The 24,779-nt window shown below is 37.1% G+C and overlaps 2 protein-coding genes across 2 annotated transcripts in view; one reads left to right on the plus strand and one right to left on the minus strand.

Moving 5' to 3' along the window:
* The first annotated feature begins 1,204 nt into the window (after positions 1 to 1,204).
* LOC145295896 (uncharacterized) overlaps positions 1,205 to 24,779 on the plus strand; it is a 69,575-nt gene continuing 46,000 nt past the window's right edge. Inside the window, exon 1 of the mRNA XM_080141658.1 lies at positions 1,205 to 1,411. The gene's annotated coding sequence lies outside the window, so the exon portion shown is untranslated. The remainder of the gene's footprint in view (positions 1,412 to 24,779) is intronic.
* Positions 21,396 to 21,785, minus strand: LOC145296317 (protein CFDP2-like). Its single transcript, XM_080142518.1, has one exon. The coding sequence runs from the start codon at positions 21,783 to 21,785 to the stop codon at positions 21,396 to 21,398; it is 390 nt and encodes a 129-aa protein (XP_079998644.1).

Here is a 24,779-nt window from a genome sequence, read left to right on the forward strand (position 1 = left end):
CCGTACTCATATATATTAGAAATTACTGTACTTTCATATATTAGAAATTACTGTACTTATATATTAGAAATTACTGTACTTATATATATATTAGAAATTACTGTACTTGCATATATTAGAAATTACTGTGCCTACTACAAGGTATAAATAGATTATTTTTTTGTAAACGGTTTGTGCTTCGTATGTTGTATATATTAAACAATATACAATAATGGCCGTAAATATGGAAGCAACATTAAGCCTGGTCAATTGGGAACATCAAATGCTGTATTTGCTCCTCACTTCTCTCGGCATTTTTTTTTTAGTCGTCTTGAACTTCTCCTTGCCACTGGAAGGCAGTTCCAATTCAGGAGAAGTGTTGTTGAGGATTGTACAACCCTTGCCTCACGATTACACGCACAGCTACTCTTACAGGGGTGTCCATTGTTTCTTGAGACTGAACGGAGGCATCGAGCATATATATAAAGACAGAGATACACACACACACACAGAATGTTGGCGTTTGTCCAGTATTCCCTCTATATGTATGTATCCATGATAGAAAGAAAATATCATATTCCAAAAATCTTATAAATTGATCATGTGGTTTGATTTATCAATAAGAAAATCAAATTCTATGGCTTACTGAGGAGTAATTGTCCCGCAACAATATTTTGAAAACAAGCTGAAATAACAAGGGAGAGAACTCCAAATAATTAAAACTTACGAGATTTTATAAAGCCATTCTTAACATGGGGATATTGGAAAAACTCAAATTCGCTTTAAAATGATTTTCTTTATAAAAAATAAAAATACTTTATCAAATTGCGTGATTTGTGTTGTTAGTCGACAAATGCAAATTTTATGGATTGGGTGTTTCGGTTGGCCAAGTGATAACCGCCTAGTATTGATCGCTGCTATCTGCTAACATCTTTATGAAACATTCAACCTATCTGATTAACGTATCATAGCTGCTATGAAATATCCACTAGCAGGTGGTCGAAACGCTGACCTAGTCTCGTTATGTTTCACGGAAACAGATGTTAATAAATAGATTGTTTCTCTCTTATAAGGGAGGCAAAAACCAATAATACAAAAATATAATACTGTTCAGACCGTTATGTTTATGAGAAAAACTTTAAATAAATATTAATGGGCGGATATATATAAACGTACGTACAAACGCGCGCGCACAATCACACACACACACACACACACACGCACGCACACAAGCACACGTACACACACACACATTGTCATGACTTACAGGTGTTACAGTTTGTTTTTAAACTTGAAAGCAGTTTTTATCTTGTTTCCTATTGCAGCTAAAGGTTTTATCTGTTACTTACATTGTCTAAAATTACTTTTTAACATATTTATGTCGACATTCCATTTTATGAGTTTTGGAGAAATATACACGACGGTACACGAGGTAAGGATATCAACCGCTTTTTCCGTTTGTCGACATTCAAAAGTGCATCTGTCTTGCAAACGAGACGTTACTCCCTCCTACTTACATGCTAATTCAATGTTTTGGTGCTTAAATTTAAAAAAAAATAACTAAACATAAAAAAAAACATTGAAATTTTAGAATAGCCAACAAAAAAACAAAAAACAAGTGAAGCATGCATGACCTCCTGTAAGTGCACACTGAAGGAGGCATAAAAAATGACTAAGTTCAGTATTTGCCTCCGCCCCCATTTAGCCCCCAAAGTCCCTAGGGGACGTCAAATCCTAGTGAAAATGAACAAACAGTGCAGTTTTAGGTCTTAACATATGTAAATTTGTGTAATGCACAATGCAAAAAATGAAATGACTGAGTTCATCATTTGCCTCCTCCTTCCCCATTTAGCCCCAAAAGTCCCCAAGGCCTTAACATATTTAAATTTGAGTTCAGCACCATGCAAAACTGCTAAATAGACATACACAGAAAAGTTTGGACAAATATGGTAAAATAGTTACAAAATTGGAGTGTTTTTATTAGCCCTAAAAGCGATTCTGGGGCACCCTAAGAGTTATCACGAAGTATCGATAAACAAAATTGTATAGAAATCAGTTAGTTAGAACTTTTAAGAAAGTTTTATGTAAATCCAAGACATCAATTTTTTTTTTTTAATAATCACAAAAGTGTCAATTTTAGCCATTTTAATCCGGAAGGCACCTCGGGGGGGGGGGGCAACCGGAGTTTTCCTGGAAAGTCCGTTTTGTTACTTTTTTTACTCATGTCATGTTTAATGTTTGTGCAAAAAAAATTTTTTAATTCCAAAGCGTAGTTATTAAGAAAAGTGCAGACAGACGAACAGACGAATAGACGAACGGACAAGGGTGAATTTACAGGTCCAGTCTCCTTTTCTCGGGGGACCAAAATATGGGTAAAAACTAAATACACAACAAATAAATGTTACCAAAGGCAAGATGTGTCTACCTTCTACCTTCCTGGATAGTTTTCTTTTGTATGTGCTTTAACTTAATTTGGTGCTTGTTAAGATAGAGTCGACAGATCGATTTTTTAATATGTTGATTAAAGCAAAAACAATATCGTCATGTCGAAAATAGTAATACATCCAAAAATTAGGAAAATTCATAGAGTAGAAAATCATTTATAGTAAAGAGTAATTTTTACAGAAAATTGGAAAAATGGGACTTTTCACAGATGTGAACACATGGAAGATTGCGAATACAAAGGACATACTTATCTCCCTGTTCGTCACTTTAATGGGTGACGTATAGTTTTAGACTATAGCGATGGATTTTTTTAATAAAAACACAATAGCAATTGTTCTACTCGACGAATTTTTGTATTTTTTTTGGGGGGGGGTTATATTTACTATTTTCGATATGACAATTAAGTATGTATTGTTGTTTTTGCTTAAAACCACATATTTAAAAAACCGATCTGCCAACTCTATCTTAATAAGCGTTCTTATTATAAAGTGTATTTTTATTTTAAAACTAAGAAACTCTTTAAAATAAGTCAAAACACAAAAAATCTTATCCATGTGAGTGAAATAGTAACTTAGCTTGCCTTTGATTACATATATATATATATATATATATATATATATATATATATATATATATATATATATATATATATATATATGTGTGTGTGTGTGTGTGTGTGTGTGTGTGTGTGTTTAAAATATAATTATCCACTAACACGTGTTTTGTCGTCTACAACTCATCAGAGCGGCTGAATCTACCTAGATTCAACCACTCTGATATCGTAGACAACGAAACACGTGTCAGTGGATAATTATATTTAGAATATATATATATGTGTGTGTGTGTGTGTGTGTGTGTGTGTGTGTGTGTGTGTGTGTGTGTGTGTGTGTGTGTGTGTGTGTGTGTGTTTTTGCTTTTGCTTTTGCGATGCGTTTTGAATGAATTCAATTATTATTTACGAAATTACATTTTTACCTAAATGCGAGTTGGGAATAATTTTCCCTTTAATCAATTTGGTACCCCCACACGGGAGACGCTATATATATATATATATATATATATATATATATATATATATATATATAATATATATATATATATATATATATTATTTTTAAAATATAATTATCCACTGACACGTGTTTCGTCGTCTACGACTCATCAGAGTTGCTGAATCTAGCTATATGGGGGTACCAAATTGGTTAAAGGGAAAATTCTTCCCAACTCTCGCATTTAGGTAAAAAAGCACTTTCGTAAATAATTGAATTCATTCAAAGCATATCACAAAAACGAAAACAAATAACACCTATATATATATATATATATATATATATATATATATATATATATATATATATATATATATATATATATATATATATATATGATACACGTGCATACAATATCCGGGTAACAGAAAGCACCCTTCCACTTCTAAAAAAATATGGCCAAATTCTCCTTCAGCCATGCCAAACGGGCTGGCGTCCAGGGTGCCTAAAGAAATGTTAAGTACTATTTTTTAAAATTCATCTTACTTCTAGGAAATGTATCCATGCTTGTTTATTTCTGTTTTTCTTTGGTTTTGTTTTATTTGTATTTATCGTCTTTATTTTTCTTTTTTCTTTTTTTTTTTTTTTTTTGCAAACCTTATCTTGACTAAAGCTGAAACTCGTTATACCCAACCCTTGTTAGAGGCCAAATACTGTTTCATGCTTATACTCCAAGTAAACTAGCGGAAAAAAAAGCCCTTGCAAAGCAAATCCCAGAAGTTTCAGAAATCTTAGCTTATTTTTTCCTTCATTAGAAGAAGATCCGACTTTATTTAAGTAATATACTTAATATCTACACAAGATCAAAGTGTAGTATCTGTTCTTCAGATACTGCACTTCCATTTCTTGTTCTCTTTCGGTGGAGGAGCAGTCCTTCACGACTGAGACAATTTTTTTTATTTTTGTACCTTTTCTCCACTTTAAAATCGACCCTGGTGTCTAACTCTGGCCCGTGGGGAGGCATTGTAAATAGGTACAATTACTATAAACTGGCTTGTACTAAAAATGTAGCTTCCTTGCTATTTATAAAAAAACACGGAATATAATTTCCTTACTTTTAATTATATTTGTACCTGAAATATATAGTGATCTTAGATACGTCACTAAGACTATTTTTATATTATTTGCCGAAGGCCCTCCGGGGCCCAGGCGACAAGATCAAAGTGTAGTATCTGTTCCGACAGATGCTGCAAGCTATGACTAGCAAAGACCAGATGTGGGGGCAACCCCACATATCTGACCAGTCAAGTCAAGGATTCGTCACTTGACACTCAGCCCAACAGGTGAGGGGCCGGGAACCGGCCCAGCACCTGTGGGACTGAGGTACACTGCCTGGGTAATACCTAGGAGGTCCACCCTCCCAGGCCTTGCCACCGGGCTTTCCGGTGGGGCAAGTTTATTGCTTGCTGCCTGAGGCGCCCCGACCGGGGAATGCCGACGGGGTTACTCAGGCAATTTTTAAAATTGCAGGAGTGCCCCTCCTTTAGGGGAGCCTGCGGGGTTCCCACTTTCCGGCCTTGTGCCACATTTTGCTGATGTGGGCAGCAAATAAATATCAACCCCACATGCCTGACCTTTAACCAGCTCCCATTTCCCACCTCTCGGGAGCTGGTCCCCTTTTTCCCTTCCCCCTCCCTTCACTCCTCACATTAAAAATCGGCCTTGTGCCTAATTTGCTCGGTGGGGAAGCAAATAAATACCATCTGTTCCGACAGATACTGCAAGCTATGACTAGCTATGACTAGCAAAGACCAGATGTGGGGGCAACCCCACATGCCTGACCTTTAACCAGCTCCCATTTCCCACCTCTCGGGAGCTGGTCCCCTTTTTCCCTTCCCCCTCCCTTCACTCCTCACATTAAAAATTGGCCTTGTGCCTAATTTGCTCGGTGGGGGAGCAAATAAATACCATCTGTTCCGACAGATACTGCAAGCAAAGACCAGATGTGGGGGCAACCCCACATACCAGACCTTTAACCAGCTCCCATTTCCCACCTCTCGGGAGCTGGTCCCCCTTTTCCCTTCCCCCTCCCTTCACTCCTGACATTAAAAATTGGCCTTGTGCCTAATTTGCTCGGTGGGGGAGCAAATAAATACCCACTAAGACTATTTCTGAATAGATACACAATGCTTTGAGCCTGACCTAATTGACTGTCTTTAACTACGAATTCCGACGCGACATGTACTTTCATTACGGTAGAAACACCCCTCTATTGCGTGCTACGTATAGCCAATATATTCATTTCCTCCAAGAGGACCGCCATTGTCTGATTGGCATGTCAAATAAATAACTAACACAGATCAATAAATAAAAAAGGAAAAAAAAAAGGAAAAAATTTTTGCATTTTTTTTTTTCGTTAACTAAATTTTACTTGACTAAAATTCTAAAAAAATAATTCTGTTGTATTCTGTAAGTTAATCTTAATAACTAAGTCTACCCTACTCCCAAGCTGCTACTAACACTCATACATTACACACGTCCTGGAAGGGGGTCCTGAGCTTTCAGCCCTTAACCTTCGCACGCTGACCAATTGGAGGTCACTATCACTAAACATCTACATTTCTACCGCCAAGGCATACATTATTTTATTCTTACCCAGGTAGATACTTACTAACTATGGCCTGAACTTAGATTTACAGCTATCTACATTACATAGCAATAGTTGCCGCTTCCTTTGTTTTGCAATGGTAAATACAAAAACTAACCGATACTCTGTAATTCAAAATACAACTTCATGATTTTTAAACGAAAGCTGAAGATATCTTCATTAGAAGTGGAAACATACTTAATACCTACAACCTCCATATATTCGCATCTGCTGGAAATCTGCCCATATATCTATTTATTTTATTATACATACTGAACATATCATAGCTTATAATTTTACTTCCAATTATACCCGTACTGTATTGTACTTCATATAAAAAATGACGTTACTTGTATCTGACAGCATAGATACAGCACTTAACCCTCATGCCATCTAAAATACCCAGAGCTTGGGCAACCACATTTTAACTAAATCTTAAATTCTTGAATTCCTGTTATATTAAATAATTATAGAGTGTTAAGTTCCAATTATGTGCACTTTATAACGATTTATGCAATTTCTATACACAAATTTTATTTCTCATTTTAAATCCCTCTGGAGGGTAAATATAGATTTCACAGTCAATCAGAGCATTTAAATAAGCATTTTTTTACACCCATCCATTTGATGTATTTTTAAATTATATCGAGCGGCAAGTTGTAATAAAATTCTAATTGTCGTTAAATTTGTCGTTGGTGAAAATGTTGCAAAATATTCCACTCCAGAAATTTGTGAAAAACCTTTTGCAACAAATCTTGTTTTAAAAGTTTCACTGCCAGAAGCTGTGATTTTTTTGGAAAAAAACCAGCGGGAAGAAATTAGATTTTTATCTGTTGGTTTTGCCACTATTTTGTGTGTGTTATTTTCAGATAAAGCTTTCAATTCGGATATCATAGCTTGTTCCCATTCTTAGTGACTTTCTGAATTAATCGCCTCATTATAACTTTCCGGTGCGCTGTTCAACGAGTAACAGTAATCCATTGCATAATCTTGTATTTTTTCAATTTGTAAGAAGTCTGGCCTTTTTCGCTCCCTTATTGGGTATCGACGTGTCTGGTTAATATTTTCGTCAACAATAAATGCGGGAGTGCCTCAGGGGTCTATCCTTGGACCTCTATTATTCCTAATATTCATAAATTACCTCCCTGACAAAATTGTCTGTGAGATGGGTATATATGCTGATAACACCACGCTCTATAACAGACACGACAGGAAAACAAATGAACACATATCTAAAGAAATGGCAGAAACACTAGAGGATGACTTCCAATCTGTAGTGGAATGGGGACAAAAATGGATGGTCACATTCAATGCTGCCAAGACTAAACTTGTTTCCTTACATTAACTACAAGAAACCTTCTCTACCACCAATAGCAATGGCCAAAGACTCTTCATATGAAAGCACATCTTTTAAACTCCTCGGCCTAACGTTCACAAGAAACATGAGTTGGAACAATTACATTGAGAGCAATGCCAGGACCGCTGCAAAAAAGGTAGGTTCTCTCTACCGTACTAGAAAACTACTAACGCCCGAAAGTATCCTGTACCTCTATAAGGCCACCATTCGCCCATGTATGGAGTATTGTTGTCATATTTGGGCAGGTGCATTTGCTATTAGTCTCTCACTCCTAGATAAGGTTCAAAAGAGAGTCGCCAACCTAATAGGTCCTGAACTGTTATCCAAGCTTCAGCCTCTATCCCATCGACGTAATGTAGCATCTCTCTGCCTGTTCTACAAGTACTTTAACGGTGAATGTTCCGACGAACTGCTAGCACTTGTACCCCCTCTACATAAATACCCCCCGACAAACCCGACAAGCAGTAAAATCCCACCCCTTCACAGTAGTGATCCCTAAATGTAAGAGAACCTTCTACTCCAGTAGTTTCTTCCCCAGAATCGCTAGACTTTGGAATTCCCTTCCAGGTTCCTGCTTCCCCAACTGTACTGACATGCAGAAGTTCAAGTGTAACGTGAACCGGCATCTTGCTGCCCAACTCTCCACCTAGTACCCCTGTAGCCTGTGTCCCTAATAGTAACCCCCTACATCAAGGTGGCAATGTGCCTTGTTTGGGGCAAAAATGTAATAAAAAAAAAGGAATTTATATATATATATATATATATATATATATATATATATATATATGTGTGTGTGTGTGTGTGTGTGTGTGTGTGTGTGTGTGTGTGTGTGTGTGTGTGTGTGTGTATTCAGACCTTTTTTGTTTTGTTGGTGATTGTGGAAAATAAACAATGTTGTTGTTGTTGTTGTTGTTGTTGTTGTTGTTGTTGTTGTTGTTGTTGTTTAATTGGGGTTTTTTTTCAAACTTTAATCACCAAAATATTGAATGATATAAATTTAAGAGGGACAGAGGCAAACTGATTCTCAATTTTATGTAACGTTAAGGGTGAAATCATCCTTCTATTTATTTTATTTTTATTTTTGTTTTTTATTTTTGTTGTTGCTTTTTGCTATTTTGTTGTTGCTTTTTGCTATTTTTGCCGTGTTTTTGTGGCCCATCCCTCGCCTTTTTATTGTTTTTAATTTTTTTATATTTATTTTTTAGTTTACTTTATCTGCCTTTTGCTACTCTACCTTGTGTGCGTTTGTGTGTGTTTGTGTCTGTGTGTGTACCTATGTGTGAATTCGTTCCCTATGTACCCCTAAACAGCTGGGTCGACTTTTTTTTAATTTCACGCATATATACGATATGTACTTGGCAGTGTTCTTAAATTAAATGTATCTGAATGTTTTCGATAAGTACCAATAATCGATAATTGAAAAAATCAAATGAAAGAATGAACAGACGATTTTGACCAAAGTTAACACCTTATACAGCCTAACATAACGAGTGCATTCGAGAAGTTTTATTACCACACAAACTGAAGGCCCGGTATATACAATCAACAGTAGATTCTTTGATATGATAGGAGCACATTCGAAATAAAGGTTTCTGTTTAGAACACAATTGAACCATGATACTTGACTTTTGCACTTTAAACTTTAATTCAAGCCTTTATATATAAAAAATAATTTTACAAAATAAATAGTAAGATCTCTACAGTGCAATGTAGACTACAATGTATTGTGGACTAAGTCACTGCAGGGAATATGTGAAGCTTCCTCTCAGTGCACCAATTAGAGCAGACAATCAATCGATTGACTGGAAAATGAGCGATTTCACCGATTTCAATGAATAAAAATATGGGAGTGTGAAACATTCGTTGATTCTCACTCAATCTCGGGCTACGTCAGGTCTCCCTGCTAGTCTGTTTATAAACACTTTTTGTAAAAGAAAACCAGACAAATATCTGACTCAAAGTCAAGAGCAAACGGTGTTCGGTTAGTTCTTGTTATTAAAGTTATTTTGAGTCACTTAATCTTCTGGATTTCCAAGTTTTGTACTTATTTTTTAATTAAACGATTTATTAAACTGTAAGGAACAGAATAGTCAATAAAAACTCTCTCCTCGTGTTAAGAATAGCTTCTTAAATATTCCGCAGTTTATGGACCGTGGTAAAATAATAACGTTATGATTTAGAGAGTCACTCTTAATACAGGCGTCGGATGGGGGGGGGGCTTTCGTACTTTCACCTAACAATTTATTAACTAAATTTACAAAACTGAAACTCTAGCTGGAAGTTATATTATGAATGAAGTTTGTTATCAGGAACTAATCTGACCGCACACCGTTTGCTGCTGACTTTTAAGCAGATATTCTTCTGGCTTATTAGATTAAACGTGGATTTAAAAAACTGAACACCATTCAGAAAATTGAATTTGTAATCTTTTTTTTTAAGGGAAGGGCATCTACAATTTTAAGAATTTGAGAATTTTATATTTGATCTATGCCGCAATAGGAATATAAATTAAAAATTTAGTACTTAATTGATAATAGTCTGAAATGTTGTTTTAATTAAATAACAGAACCCTTTGATGATGGTGTAGAGTTCTGTTGCATTGGTATACGCCATGTTGTGTGATTTTATTTATTTATTATTTATTTTTTTTATTTTTTTCAGAATTCGGTCATGCATTTACTATTTTAACCGGCTAAAAATCCGTAAAAGAACGGTCCATAAAAAATCCAATCATTTAAAGGCCCCTAGCGCCACTTTGCGACTTTTAGTTTCGGAAAAGATAGAGTTTGAAAATATGGAGACAGACAGACAGACAGACGGACATAGTTTTATAAATTAGGTAAACAATTTTACAGAAATGTAAAATATACTTTTAGATCAAAATTTTTGGAGAAGTTTTAAAGTTCTTGAATTAAAAGAAGACAAAAGTGTTAGAAAGTTCATTTCAAAGTTATGGTGTGTGTATGCATGTGTGTTTGTTTACCTTTCTGTTGGTTGAGTTCACTGAATATATAGCAGTTTCTATTCTACCACAGATTTTTATCAATAAGTAAAATTCTTAAAAGTTTACAAACAGTAAATTCATATCAAACAGCATTAGATGAGATTTTCGACCAGCTTGTTGACATTGGTTACTCTGATTTTTTCAGGTATTTATAGAAGGAGCCACATGAAGGTTGCCAACATCTATAAGCGAAAGTTGTGCTATGATATCCACTGTATTTCAACACCCAGATCCTCAGTTCACGTCGTTATCCATTCTATCATCAACATCCCATAGTGTTTTTAAATGTTATGCTATATTTTGTAAAATCCTAAATTGCTGGAAGCATGTTATTTTATCGATCACAAGAAGTTTATTATATCAATCAAGTCATTTTAATTCTTAAAAATCAAAATTCCCATATATCAGGTCGTTGCATAAATTCCCGCCGTTTTATAAAAAACATTTTGTTCTAAAACATGTTTTGGTATTTTGTAAAGTGTTATATATCATTAGAAATCATGTATTTGTTCTACAAGGTAATGGCCATCGTTTTTTGCTCATATAAATTTTTCTCATTTTTCAAAACCGTCAAATGGATTGTCAAGTAGATTAAAAAAAATCACATTTTCAACACCTCCTTCTTTTCGCCTTTAATCGAGGTCAAAAAGCGAGTGAACTGACCAAGGATATTTGTGCCGTATATGAAGAAAACGCGATAGCTGAGAGAACTGCTCGAGATTGGTTTACCAGATTGAAAATGGTAATTTTAACCTCAATAACACTCCTCGTTCCGGAAGACCAGGATAGATGAAGACTAACTCAGGGTTCTTTTGAAGTAAGATGGCGTCAGACATGTGGAGAATTGGGTGAAAAGATCAAGTGTGATTTTGCGACAATTCCACGCGACCTTCAGTCGATGGGATTCACACAAAAATTTGGAGCTTGGATCACACACGAACTTACTTTTGCTGTTAAAATTCTTTGATTTTCTTTTTTAAAAAAATGGCGGGAACTTATGCAACAACCTAATATAAAAATTCATAAATGTATTGTTATTGGCATCCGTCTGTCTCAAGAAACGATGGCTTTCTGTGCCTTTGGTTAGTCTATTGCCACATTGCGGAATTAATGTGAATGTGCAAGCCTATCCTGGGTCGGAAGGCTCTGTTGCAGTTGTTGAGAACTGGTAAAGGATCTGTAGAATATCCACTGTACTGTACTCTTCCCTGCATGCCTTCATGAAAAGAGGTGATCATTTTCAAGAGCCTGAAGGGACATCTAATCTTCTACAGCAGATTAAAAACTCCTTTTCTGCTGACAAGATCAAAAGTCTTCGTTGATTTGATGAAGGTGATGTATAGCGATTGTCTCTGTTTGTGGCATTGTTTCCAGTCGTCCTGGACGTCTTTTTGCCACCGGATTCAAATAGTGCCGATTCAGGAGAGGTGGGGTTGAAGATTGCGCAACCCTTGTCTCACAATTACACATACACATTGATTGTTGAGGAGGTTATTTAAGATATTCCAATGCCTATTTAGTTTTTTTATATATGGCATTGTTTTTATTATTTGTAGGTAGGATAATATTTCTATTAAGTATATATATTATTCCTTAATTGGAATTCATTTTTTAGATCAGCATTATATATATTCATTTATTTTTATTTCGGACTATTATTCTCATCTTTATTAGTTGTTGTTTTTGATCTTTTATTGGTTTTTGTTTTTGATCTTTTATTGGTTGTTGTTTTTGATCTTTTATTGGTTGTTGTTTTTGATCTTTTATTGGTTGTTGTTTTTGATCTTTTATTGGTTGTTGTTTTTTCACAACGTTTCGGCAAACTATTCCTCTGGCCTTCGTCAGGTGGTAACCGCAACGGATAGGAACCTCGAATCTCCTAACTGCATTTTCAGCCATCACTGCCATCTGTAGTTGTTGTCGTCTTACCACGTTTTGGCCAGCCAGAGGTTTACTTGGCCAAAACGTGGTAAGAACGACAACAACTACAGATGGCAGTGATGGCTGAAAATGCAGTTAGGAGATTCGAGGTTCCTATCCGTTGCGGTTACCACCTGACGAAGGCCAGAGGAATAGTTTGCCGAAACGTCATGAAAAAACAACAAACAATAAAGATGAAAAACAACAACTAATAAAGATGAGAATAATAGTCCGAAATAAAAATAAATTACTATTTCTTTTAAGTGTTTTTTAATCATGGGGCTGTCTTGATTGCACTTAGAGGTTTCTAGGGCTTTTCTTTTGGCGTTTACTAAGAAGTATGGCGGATATTGCAATTCTTTAAAAGTGCGTTCTATGTGCTTGAATTCTTCCTCTAAATGTTCGTTACTGCATATTCTCAAAGCTCTGAGGTAGAAACCGACTATGGTGCCTCTTTCCATTCTATCGTTGTGATGAGAGTAAAAGTGTATATAATCACCCTTATTGATCTGTTTGCGATCGACTTTATATTTCAATTCATCATTATTATTTATTAAATGGATATCAAGAAACGATATGGATCCATTTTCTTCTTTTTCATACGTGTAATTTATAGATGGCTCGATTTTATTTAATGTTTTCTATTTTGGATGACTTATGCAGGAAAATCAAGAAAAGGATTTTTTTTAATATTTCTCTGCACTTATGTAAAATAATTATCCATGAAAATAATTTAGGCACTGATTAATTTTTTTGTATATACACATGTAAATATGTATAATATATTGTCCCCCCGCCTCCCTCTATTATATACTCTTAATTAATCATTTTGTTAATTAGTATTTTACATTTTTACTCTTGAAAAAGCCTGCAGTAAACGGGCGAAACGTCGTCGGATGTTTTGGTCTTTTCACCTCCGTTTAAATATATATATATATATATATATATATATATATATGTGTGTGTGTGTGTGTGTGTGTGTGTGTGTGTGTGTGTGTGTGTGTGTGTGTGTGTTTGTGTGTGTGTATATGTGTGTGTGTGTGTTTGTGTGTGTGTAAGAGATTGTTATAATATACGATTTATCTATATAGTTCATATCGATTCTTGTGTTAATTCATTTTCAATTAGAAATAATAAGCTCAATATTTAGCAATTAAATAGAGCTTATTAATGTATTATTTATTTTAAAAATTTCGAATAATTCATAGCCAAAGCAACTCAACTGATTTATGTTTCCATGAGATCTAAACAGTTAACAATGGTTATCCAGGCAGTTTACTATAAAAGACAAATCACCTTTTCCAGGATTTTTTAAAGACACATTTTTTAATCTAAAATAAATGTGTTAAGATCCAACACACGGGGAAAAATAGTCAATGTTTATTTTTTCCACTTGTAAAGACGATATAGTTACGATCGTGAATATTGTTCAAAGGATTAAAAATGCAAAATATTTTCGAAAAGAGAAAAAATGGAATTGATTGAATGTTCGATTCAGAAAAAAAATGTTTCATTATATAAACTTGGCTTAAGAATTTACCTATTCTGCAAATCCGAAACATTCTCAGATTCGATTCTAACCTATTAAATTTTAAAAAATCGGAAATATACTCCTCATTTAAGCATTGAAAATGTCAACTTTGTCCAGTATAAGATTACATAATCAATTACATTACATATCTACATTTTAAAATGGATCTATTTCATGAAAAAAAAACAATAATAACTGAAACGTAGTATTTATGTAATTTTTATGAAATCTTGTATGGTATAGGTTTGTACCATAAAGAAACATCTTTTTTTTTTTTTACTAATTTATACAATATTTTAATAGAGCGGCTGATTACATTTAATAATCACAATACCTCTAATATCTCACATAAACAATACTTGACCTATATAATTTTAATCTTAGATAATCTTCTTTTTTTTTTTTACAAAGAAGTCATCACTTATCAAGGCCCGGAGGCCCCTTGAGGATAATGGTTAATGAGTGTACAGTAGTTCTAAGAAAGAAGCTTTGTTCATGGAATCTACGTTTTAATTTAGGCACAGATAAGGAGTGGGGAAAATTATTGACGGTGGTTTCAGCTAGTCGGGTGTTTTTTGAAAAAGATTGGCGAGGGGGGACCAGAGAATGGAGCTCAGACGAGCACTTGCCATGGAAATAACGATAAAGCAAAGATAGGCACGCAACATCTCTTCTGTGGGAGAGAGGTTGCAGGGTAGAGAAAAGAGCATCCCCCACTAAGCCACAAAGTCTATTTTGTACTCTGTCAAGGCACGATAGGCTGTTTTTAGCAGCTCCCGCCCAGATGTGGCAGCAGTACTCCATCTTTGGACGTACTTGGCTTTTATATAGATAGAGAATTACATCATTAGTGAGATATCTTCTGGAGCGATAGAAGGATCCTGCCATTTTCCCAGCGCCCTTGGCCACAGACTTGATGTACGTGGTCCATTTCAGATCAGGAGTAAAGGTCAAACCCAGAAGCTTATCAAAACATGGGGCCTCCCCAAGACGAGAGCCATCCATTTCAATTGATGCCAGATGGGGATCAGAGCGTTTATGATGCAGAGATAGGAGCTTCGTCTTAGATGCATAAAAGGTAACCAGCTACTTCTTCCCCCACTGAACCACGCGCTCAAGATCAGAGGAGAGAGAATCAGAGAGAACTTTGTCATTTATGGCCTTTGATGTGTTGCCATAGATGGTCGTGCCATCAACATAGATGTCAACGAAAGATTTTAGTATGTGTTTTGGGAGATCATTGATGTAGATCAGGAAGAGAGTTGGGCCTAGTATGGACCCCTGAGGGACTCCAGCATTAATACTGTGGGCTTCTGATTTCTGCCCATCAACCACTACTCTTATGAGCCTATCAGAAAGAAATGATTTAATGATCAAGAAAACATTTCTAGTTATACCATAGCTGGAAATCTTGTGTAGTAGGCCTTTATGCCAAACCTTATCGAAGATCTTTGGTATGTCAAGAATAATTGCCCTAGAAAGGAAGCCTTTGTCGAGAGATTCGCTAATCCTATGAGATATAACCGTTAGCACATCTGCTGTAGATCTAGCAGAACGGAAACCATATTGTGTGTCGCTAAGAAGGTTATTTCTGCTGAGGTGGTTGACTACTTCTCTATTTATTGTGGATTCCAGCAACTTACTCATGACACACAGGAGACTTATTGGTCCGTACTGAGAGGGAGATGACTTTTCACCTGAATTCTTAAATACAGGGCATACTGATGAGGTTTTCCAGGGTGTTGGAAAGCACTTCTCCTTGAGGCAACGCTTAAACAGTTTTGTAAGTATGGGGGCAAGTTCTGGTTGTAATTTTTTTAACACTATAATTGGAATACCGTCAGGACCAGTTACTTTACTGGAGTCAAGGTTCTTGATTAGCTTGGCGACCTCACGCACAGATATTTGTATGTTGCATAGCGTGTTGTCTGTTATAGGAGGGAATACGGGGAGTTGATGGCCTTCGTCGCACAGGGTAGAATTTGCCGCAAAGTTCTTGGCAAATAGTTTGGCCTTGTCTGATGCTGTCGAGATGACCTCTGGTCCATTGATAATGGTTGTGATAGAACGCACGTTTCTGTTCAGGATCCTATTTGCCAGAACTGGTGGGAACCAAGCCACTGCTCAGCTACTTTGGATTTAACGGATTGAGCATATAGTTCTCTCGCATTTTTATTACTCTTTTACAGTGGTTGCTGACAGTCCTGAAATTAGCTTTAGTTTCAGTGCATCTATTACGTTGGTAGCTACGGAAAAAGTGATTTCTGTGTGCGATGGCAGCAGCACATTCAGGGGAGAACCATGGCTGGCTGTTAGGTTTTTGTTGGAATTTTTTGGATGGTATGAATTGGTCTATGCCTACAATTAACCATTCGGTCAGATCTGATACTATAGAGGACACATCCTTTTTAAACATGGAATCGAGAGGTAGATCAGATATGAATGTATGGAAGCTATCCCAGTCCACCATAGAGTATCGGTATACAGTATGGTGGAGAGGTACGTTTGTAGATTTATTATATTTCATTTTTATCTTAACTGATACAACACAGTGGTTGAAGGATCCCAGAGGAGATAGAACGGAACATGAGCATAGCTCAGGGGAAGTGGATAGAAAAAGGTCTAGAAGGCTTGCGCACTGACCGGTAGTATCAGGCACATGGGTGGGCTCGCGAACAATCTGGGTGAGGTCATAGGCAATGGCAAAATCATGACAGAACCTCCCCTCATCATCAGTCTTATTGGAGTGGTCAGCCATTCCACATTATGGACATTGAAGTCACCGCAAATGTGAATGTTAGCCGAGGGATGAGCAGACAGGATGTGGTCAATTTTCTCTGATATACTCTTAAAGACAGTAACTCCGCTGTTGTGGGGGCGATAGAGGCCAAATGTAAATGCAGTGGTGTAAGCAAGTGAAACCCGGGAGCACATATAAGGTAGATTAAGGTCTTCTCTGGAGATATCCCTGTCACAAGGGAAGCCATCTTTAATGTAGGCACATATTCCATGCCTGTGGCGATTTTGGGGGTCAGATTTCGATGTTAAGTTAGAGTATCCTTTAATTATGAACTCATCTAGGGAGGTGATCGGCCCTATTCTAGTTTCGTTTAGAAAGAATATGTCAGGTTTCGTCTCCTGTAATTGGGTTTCAACCTCTGGAAGGTTGGAACGTAGACCCCTGATGTTGGAGAAGGAGACATGGTAGTAGGGGGCTACGTTGGAGGATGGGGTTCTAGGTTTATTCGTATTTTCGTTTTTGAGATATTTCATGTTGAGGATTTTGGGATTTGTGGAACAGGTCAGCATACTTGGTTAGAGCAGAACAGAGAGGGAAAGTAAGAGAGGAAAGACGGGAATTTTTTTTTTTTTTTGTAGCACATGATAAGGTAAATTCGTAACAATTACCCACTAGTATGGCATCGAGAGGCCCCACCAGAGACTACTGCACAGTCCAGAATCCATTCACCAAATGGCAATACAGCAGCCCCAGTTCTTTGCACCTGCTGATAGAACAGCCTCCTTAGTGGTTATTCCAAGGTTCGGGTCCCTGACTATCAGGCGATTAACGTCAGCCCAGATGAAAACGTTTACCTCCAGGACCCTTACTAGTGACATGGCCGCAAAGATAGACATAGAGACAGAATATTTCCGATATCTCAGGCTACTGTTCACGAAGTACTACCGACCTGGGAAGCAGCTTTTTCTTCGCCCTTTGTCAGAAACATCGCCCATTAGAAATGAGGGCTGAGGGACAAAAAAAGGAGAAGCGAGAGTTACTGGAGCTGCTGATATCACATCCACTGCATTACGTGTATTTCTGTGCATATTTAATTTGCAAACTAATATCAACCGAGCAGAATTTAAAGTTAGATCCAGGTGTGTGTGTGTGTGTGTGTGTGTGTGTGTGTGTGTGTGTGTGTGTGTGTGTGTGTGTGTGTGTGTAAACGTGCCCATGTGTTTATTATATCTTTTTTTATGTATATTTTCATAAATAAAAGTTGCAAATTTTCATAAAGAATTACCACACGAAATATTTTTCTCCAAAACGTTGTCGCAGTCTCATGTTACCACTATTTTATCTACAATAAGGACGAAGCAAACGCAAACACGTCGTCGCCTGAAACTTGAAATTCCCAGAAATACGCTACGTCACATGTGCTAAAAATAACAAAACGAAAGCACAAAATTTCATCTTTCATAAACTAAAAAAAAAACAAAGGACTATTGTTTCTAACACAGACTAAAATAAATACAGTTAATAAACATCGAAGATACTTTTAACTGTAAGTAATACGGCATGAAATAAATTATAATCATTCGTTGTTTAGCGACGCCATCACTTTCACAGTAAATCGCCAGTTCAGCACTCCCATATTGACTTGACTCTCATTGTCGCCATGAGGACCAGAGGCGGCAGAACGCGATGCATGCCCCACTCTCTACAACTGTATGCCTCATGTGTCTTCCACTAACAACATGCCACTCCAATTCTTGAATACCTCAACCGGCATCAACTCTGGCTCACTTCCAGCGACTCCAGCTTACTCCTGGGGCTTCCAGCTCACTCTTGCAGCTTCCAGCGACCCCAGCTTACGTCTCCAGCGACTCTACAGCTTACTCTTGCAGGGACCCCAGCACCTCCAGCTCTCTCCTGCTGTTCATACGGCCCTATGCATCCGGTTACCTCCTCCAGCGGCCACTGACGTCCAGCTACTCATTCCATGCCCAGACGTTCGATTATCTGCTCCAGTGTCCAATGACGCCCAGCTATCCGTTCCAGTGTCCACTGACATATAGCTACCTGTTTCAGTGCCTACTGACGTCTGGCTATTCGTACCAGTGCCCATCGACGTTCAGCTACGCGTACTAGTGCTAACTGATCATCCAGCAACCTGTTCCTACCTCAGAGACCCAAGAACCTACACCTCGCGAGACGCTCGTTCTCGCTCCAGCTGATTCTATATTCATTGTCGTACATTTTACCTTTTTTCTCGGTAAAAATAAAACACGATACACATCGTCTTTAATCGACCATCTTTGCTACCATCACTTTTCTTGCCTTGTGTCTACTTTATTAGTTTTATGGTCGATTGGTACCTTCACATCGTCTTTTGGTCTTCCACAACAACTTTGTAATGCTTCCAGAAAAATGAATTTATTCATTAAAATAATTGTAAATTCTATCATAAAGCTGGTGTCCCACAAAATATAAGTTGGTACAATTCAAGTCGGGCTTTGAAGAAACTAAATATAGTAAATACAATTCGCAATAGACATTTTAAAAGTTTATAAAAAAAAATGAAATAGGGTAAAATATTTGATTGAAAATAACAGTACGATGTACAAATCCGGTCTAATTGCTATTAGGTTAATTACCATAATGAATTAATTACCCTTCATCATTTGTTTATTTAATAATTAGTTATGATAGTCCATCCATGTGAATGACGACGACTTCATCTTTTTTTTTCAATTGACTCTGTGAGTCCGTTGATGATTGTGAAGCCAGATGCTTGATCTACACTGCTTTGCACAGATAGAATACATGGAGGTTAGGATTTGGGTTTTGATGGTGAGTGGCCGCCGCTTGTCAGTATCTCATGCTCGTTGTTGAAGAAGGCCATCCCACATGCGGAGCTCCAAGTGTCTCTATCCGCTGCCAAAGTCTCCAAAGGAATTGAAGGGGATATTGCAGCGCTTGAGGGTGAGCTTGATGCAGTCTATGTAGCGTTTCCTCAGGCAGCTGACGTCTCGATGAAGATGGGAGCATCAGTTGGAGATATGTTTGGCAGGATTTTCGTCTTCTTGGTATTGATAAGAAGGCCAATTCGGTGGTAGGTGTTGGAGACTACGTCAAGACTTCATTAAAGTCCGCTGGAGGTATGGCATAATGTAAGTCGAAGATGAGCTCTTCAAAGGTTTTAGTTTTGGCCTAAAGACGTTTCAGGTTGAAGAAGCCGTCATTAAGACGGTACTAGACAGCAACTGCATCAGAAGGTTGAAGGTTGAAGTGACGGCTACAAAGATCGGGTTGAAAATCATCGAATTCAAGAAGTATCCCTTCTTTGCACTGACATTCACGGCGAAACTGTTCGATTCTACACTTGACATGGTAACACGAGCATGAATGCCAGTGTGAAACTGCTGGAGGACCGACAAGAAAGAAGGAGGGTAACCAAACATAACAGCTCACAGTTCACGGTGTAGAAAGGCCTTGGTTAGATCTACCAATGTCAAATAGAGCTCACGATGCTGTTTACGACATTTCTCCTGGAAGAGACGAGCTATGAAACTCATACTAGTGGTACTATGCTCTCAGCGAAGCCACTTTGTGATTTTGGGACGACAAGATCGACAACAGTCTCCAGAAGTGAGCATGATCTTAGCCAATACTTTGCCGGCCACAGAGAGGAGAGAGATGCTTCGTCTGCTGTCAGTCAGTGCAGTCGCCTTACATTTGTAGACGAGGGTGATATTAGCATCCTTCCACTGTTGTGGGATATACTTTGCTAACCAGTAAACCCATGATGAACCATTGGTGACGCAGGAGGAGGTCAGTTCCGCCACAGTTAAAGGACCAGCTGCCTTGTTGTTTTTTTAGGCTGTTAATGGCCTCCTTCACTTTGTTGGGAGATGGTGGGTTGTCCTGCATGGGAATAGATGGCAGAGTTGGGAGATCATCGATAATAGATGGATCGATGGCATTGATCTTATTAATTAGCTCCCACATGATACTGCTGTTCTCTTTGATGAAAACACCATCCTTACTATGCAACGGTGCATGGATTGTTGCCTTAGGCTATGGATCATCTTTACTGCCTCATAGAAACCATGGATGTCAAGGTCCGCATGGCTTTGGATCTCCCTAGCCTTCTTCGGCCACCATTCATTCTCCATCCGACACAATTCTTGCTGCACCATGGCACGGAGGGAGGAGAAACACTCATAGAATGTGGAAGATGCTGGATGTCTAAGAAGGGCATCATGAGGGGCATTTTTCTGCCGTATGAGGGTTTCGATGTCCCCTGCACAATCGTCGAAGCAGTCCTTGTGTCGCCTCTCAGAGTAGCCAAGGATGGATTCTGAGGCACTATGAAGAGTGGTTGAGATTTCTTGCTATTCTGACAGCAGCGGGGCAGGGACTCGATGATGGCATCACACAATTTGGCTGAGATTGTCGGATTCTGTAGAGAAGACAGGTCAATTCACCATTTTGGCTTCTGCCAACGGGCAAGTGGGCATACGTTTAGTCGATGAGCGAATCAAGCGGTGGTCAATGGAGCATTCAGCACCATGCATGGCACTGGTCAAGAGCAGGTCACGCAGATCACAGTGTCTGACGATGACGAAATCGATAAGGTGCCAGTGTTCGGACCTTGACTGCATCCATGACTTCTACATGTCACATAGCTGAAAGCTGGTGTTGGTAATGGTAAGACCTAGCTCCACACAGAGAGAAATTGGAAGCCATTTCTGTTTCCGTTTCCAACTCCATGTCGTCCAATGACTCCTTGCAATATCTAATGTTTTTTGCCAACTCTGGCATTAAAATCACCCAGCAGAATGATCTTATCACTGCCTGGGGTGCTCCTGATGGTAACTGTGAGGTTGTCATAGAAACGGTATTTCACGTCCTTCTCCGGGTCAATCGTGGGAGCATAGGCACTGATCAAGTTGGCATAACGACTCCTGGTCATGAGACGTTCATCGATGGCAGTTGGTATGTCGGGTAGATGGCAAAGTAGAGATGACCGGATGGCAAAGCCAATACCGTGAATGCGACGGGCATCCTCCGGGAGACCTTTCCAGAAAAAAGTGTAGCCTTTGCCAACCTCCTCAAGTGACCCTTCACCAGCGAACCTCATCTCATTAAGAGCAACGATATCAATGCTGTAGTGGGCTAGCTCCATGGCAACTAGGGCAGTGCAATTCCCGGGGCGATTTTCTGTAACGGAGTCTAGAAAGGTTCTAACATCCCAGAAAGCGACTTTTAGAGGTTTGTTATTCTTTATATTTTGATCTCAAGTGTGATGTCCTGGTCGATGCGGTTATCCACCCACGAAATGTTGGACAGAAAGTGTTGAGGTGAGCAGTGTGGCTCCTAAATAGGACTGCTCAGTCACCCTGGTAGGACCGAAGAGAGATGCTGTTCTTGTTCCAAAGCGATCACACATGGTTAATTTAAATTAAATTTTAATCACATAATTAAAGTTTACCTATTTAAAATTTTGTTTACATTAAGCGAGATATGATGTTCACCGAAAGCTAATTTAAGCAATGTCACGTGACTGGTGAACAACCGGCAGGCAGTGATATTTCCCAAATAAAAAAATGGCAACATTGTTACAAAGAAAACCACCTAATTTATTAAAGAAATAGTAAGTATAATGTTATAATTAAAAAGAGATATAAAAACATGTATGGGTACGATGAAAATACTATACCAAAATGCCAAAGCAATCGGTCCAGTGGTTGTTTAGATTATTGGTTACGAACAAACATACATTTATATTTTTATTTATATAGATTTTGTGCATGTAAAATATTTAAATATTTAATAAACAAAATTTATAAAATTAATAATAATAATAATAATAATAATAATAATAATAATAATAATAATAATAATAACGACAACAAATTACGCCTCCACAAAAGGTGTAACGCAAATAAACAAAGGGCAGGTTGCTCCATCACCGCTTAGGTTAGCGAACCAATTAAATACAATAGAATCGATAATAAAATAAATAAAAACCCAATAGATCTTTTATATATATATATAAATAAGAGGACTTTTAGAGTCAGCACTGATATTAAACACTAATACTATTATACAAAGAAAGGGTTTCTACCATTTAGTCCTAAGTATAGGAAAATAATAATATTGCTTATTGAGAAGAAGAAAGCAAGTTCAATTCTATAAGAGGAGACTTATCGGGATAATATAAAGCTCAACAAGTTTCATTGGAGCTTATATAGATAAACAATAAGAATGGAAAATGATGTCACAAAACGATATAACTCCCCAACATCATTCATTCATAATTTTATTGATTTATTTCGTTCCTGATGAATACCACGGTAGATGTCGCATCCCCATTATGTAACATAGCATCTTCTCTACTCTTCTGATGAGAAGCATTAGGCTTTGAAATGACTTGGCATAAAGAACCCCTCTATCCGCCAACTAAATGTGTATACCTTTATTGAATAAATGAACCATTCTATATTTACCAATATATAGTTTTTGTGACTTCATTTTCCATTCTTATTATTTTCCTATATAAATATATACATGTATATTTAATAACACTAATAATAATAATAATAACAATAATAATAATAACAATAATAATAAAAATATAATACCAATAATAACAATAACAATAAGAATAATAATATCAATAATAATAACAATAACATTAATAATAATAACAATTATAATAATAATAATAACAATAACAATAATAATAACAATAACATTAATAATAATAATGATAATAATAACAACAATAATAATAACAATAATAATGATAACAATAATGATAATAACAATAACAATAATAATAACAATAACAATAATAATGATAATAACAACAATAATAATAACAATAATAATAATAACAATAATAAAAATAATAATAACAATAACAATAATAACAATAATAATAGCAACAATAACAACAATAATAATAGTAACAATAACAATAATAATAATAATAATAATAATAATAACAATTTGAACGTACAGACAAATCGTACAAGCATAAACTCGCAACAGTACTCGAAAACGAGAACCACAAAATCCTATGGGACATGGACATACAGACAGACAATCCCGTCCAAGTAAGAAGATCAGATGTCGTAATAATTAACAAGAAAGAAAAATCCTGTCAAATCGTAGACTTTGCTGTCCCAGCTGACCACAGAGTGAGTATGAAAGAAAAGGAGAAACGGAGCAAATACACAGAGCTAGCCAGGGAGTAAAAAGGGATTGATGAAGAAAATCAAAATAGTACCGATAATAGTAGGAGCACTAGGAACAGTTCTGATAATGAAAACGGCTGAAATATTAAGGAAAACCTTTGAATGCGGAGAATAATACAAGTATGCAATATAATGAAGAAGGGTGACAGGGAATGAAGAATACTGAAGATGCATATCTACAAGTTCTACACCCCCATCACGCATCCTCTCCCATTGTATCATCACCGTCCCCACCCGCCAAAAAAAAAGAAGTGATACCAAAGTATCAAGAAGGGTCAAAGAGGATGAAAAGATCGATAAGAGAGCGCTGACCAGACCTCTACTGGACAAGCACAAAGAGAACTTGAACCTTGCGGAGGCTTAGTGCAACTCAAATTCCAGTATAAATCATTGGCCACTACCAGCGAGAAATCAATGGTAAGAGGCTGTTGCGATGACGCAAATTTATCTGCAAATGCTATTGAAGGAAGTGGAGAGAGCTGGACGTCTTTTTCAGAGAACACCACAGGTCTTTGATGACTTGTGTGAAAGCTCTATGTGAGCCAATAATAATAATAATAATAATAATAATAATAATAATAATAATAATAATACCGGATGGAACCTTACATGAATCATGGGGGTATGATTCAATTTCCGTTTGATGAAACCGGTTTTCCTTTCTATGCTGTTGTTATTGCAGACCATCTACTAGTTGGCCAGTTGTGTACAAATCCCAAAAGCGATAGGCGCCTTCTATCATGTCTGAAAGTAGCACAATGTACAACGAGCGAGATCAGAGATGTGCCGCTGCACAACACATGCTCTTTAACGATCTTTAGTTATGGCAACAAGACTATTGCCAGCACCCTCAAAATGCATCGCTGGATTACCATGAATAACAGGGACGTGTCAATGGTGATGAATACAGTTTCCGG

The sequence above is a fragment of the Euprymna scolopes genome, chromosome 16, assembly GCF_053919585.1.
Source record: "Euprymna scolopes isolate OS-2025 chromosome 16, ASM5391958v1, whole genome shotgun sequence".
Taxonomy (NCBI): domain Eukaryota; kingdom Metazoa; phylum Mollusca; class Cephalopoda; order Sepiida; family Sepiolidae; genus Euprymna; species Euprymna scolopes.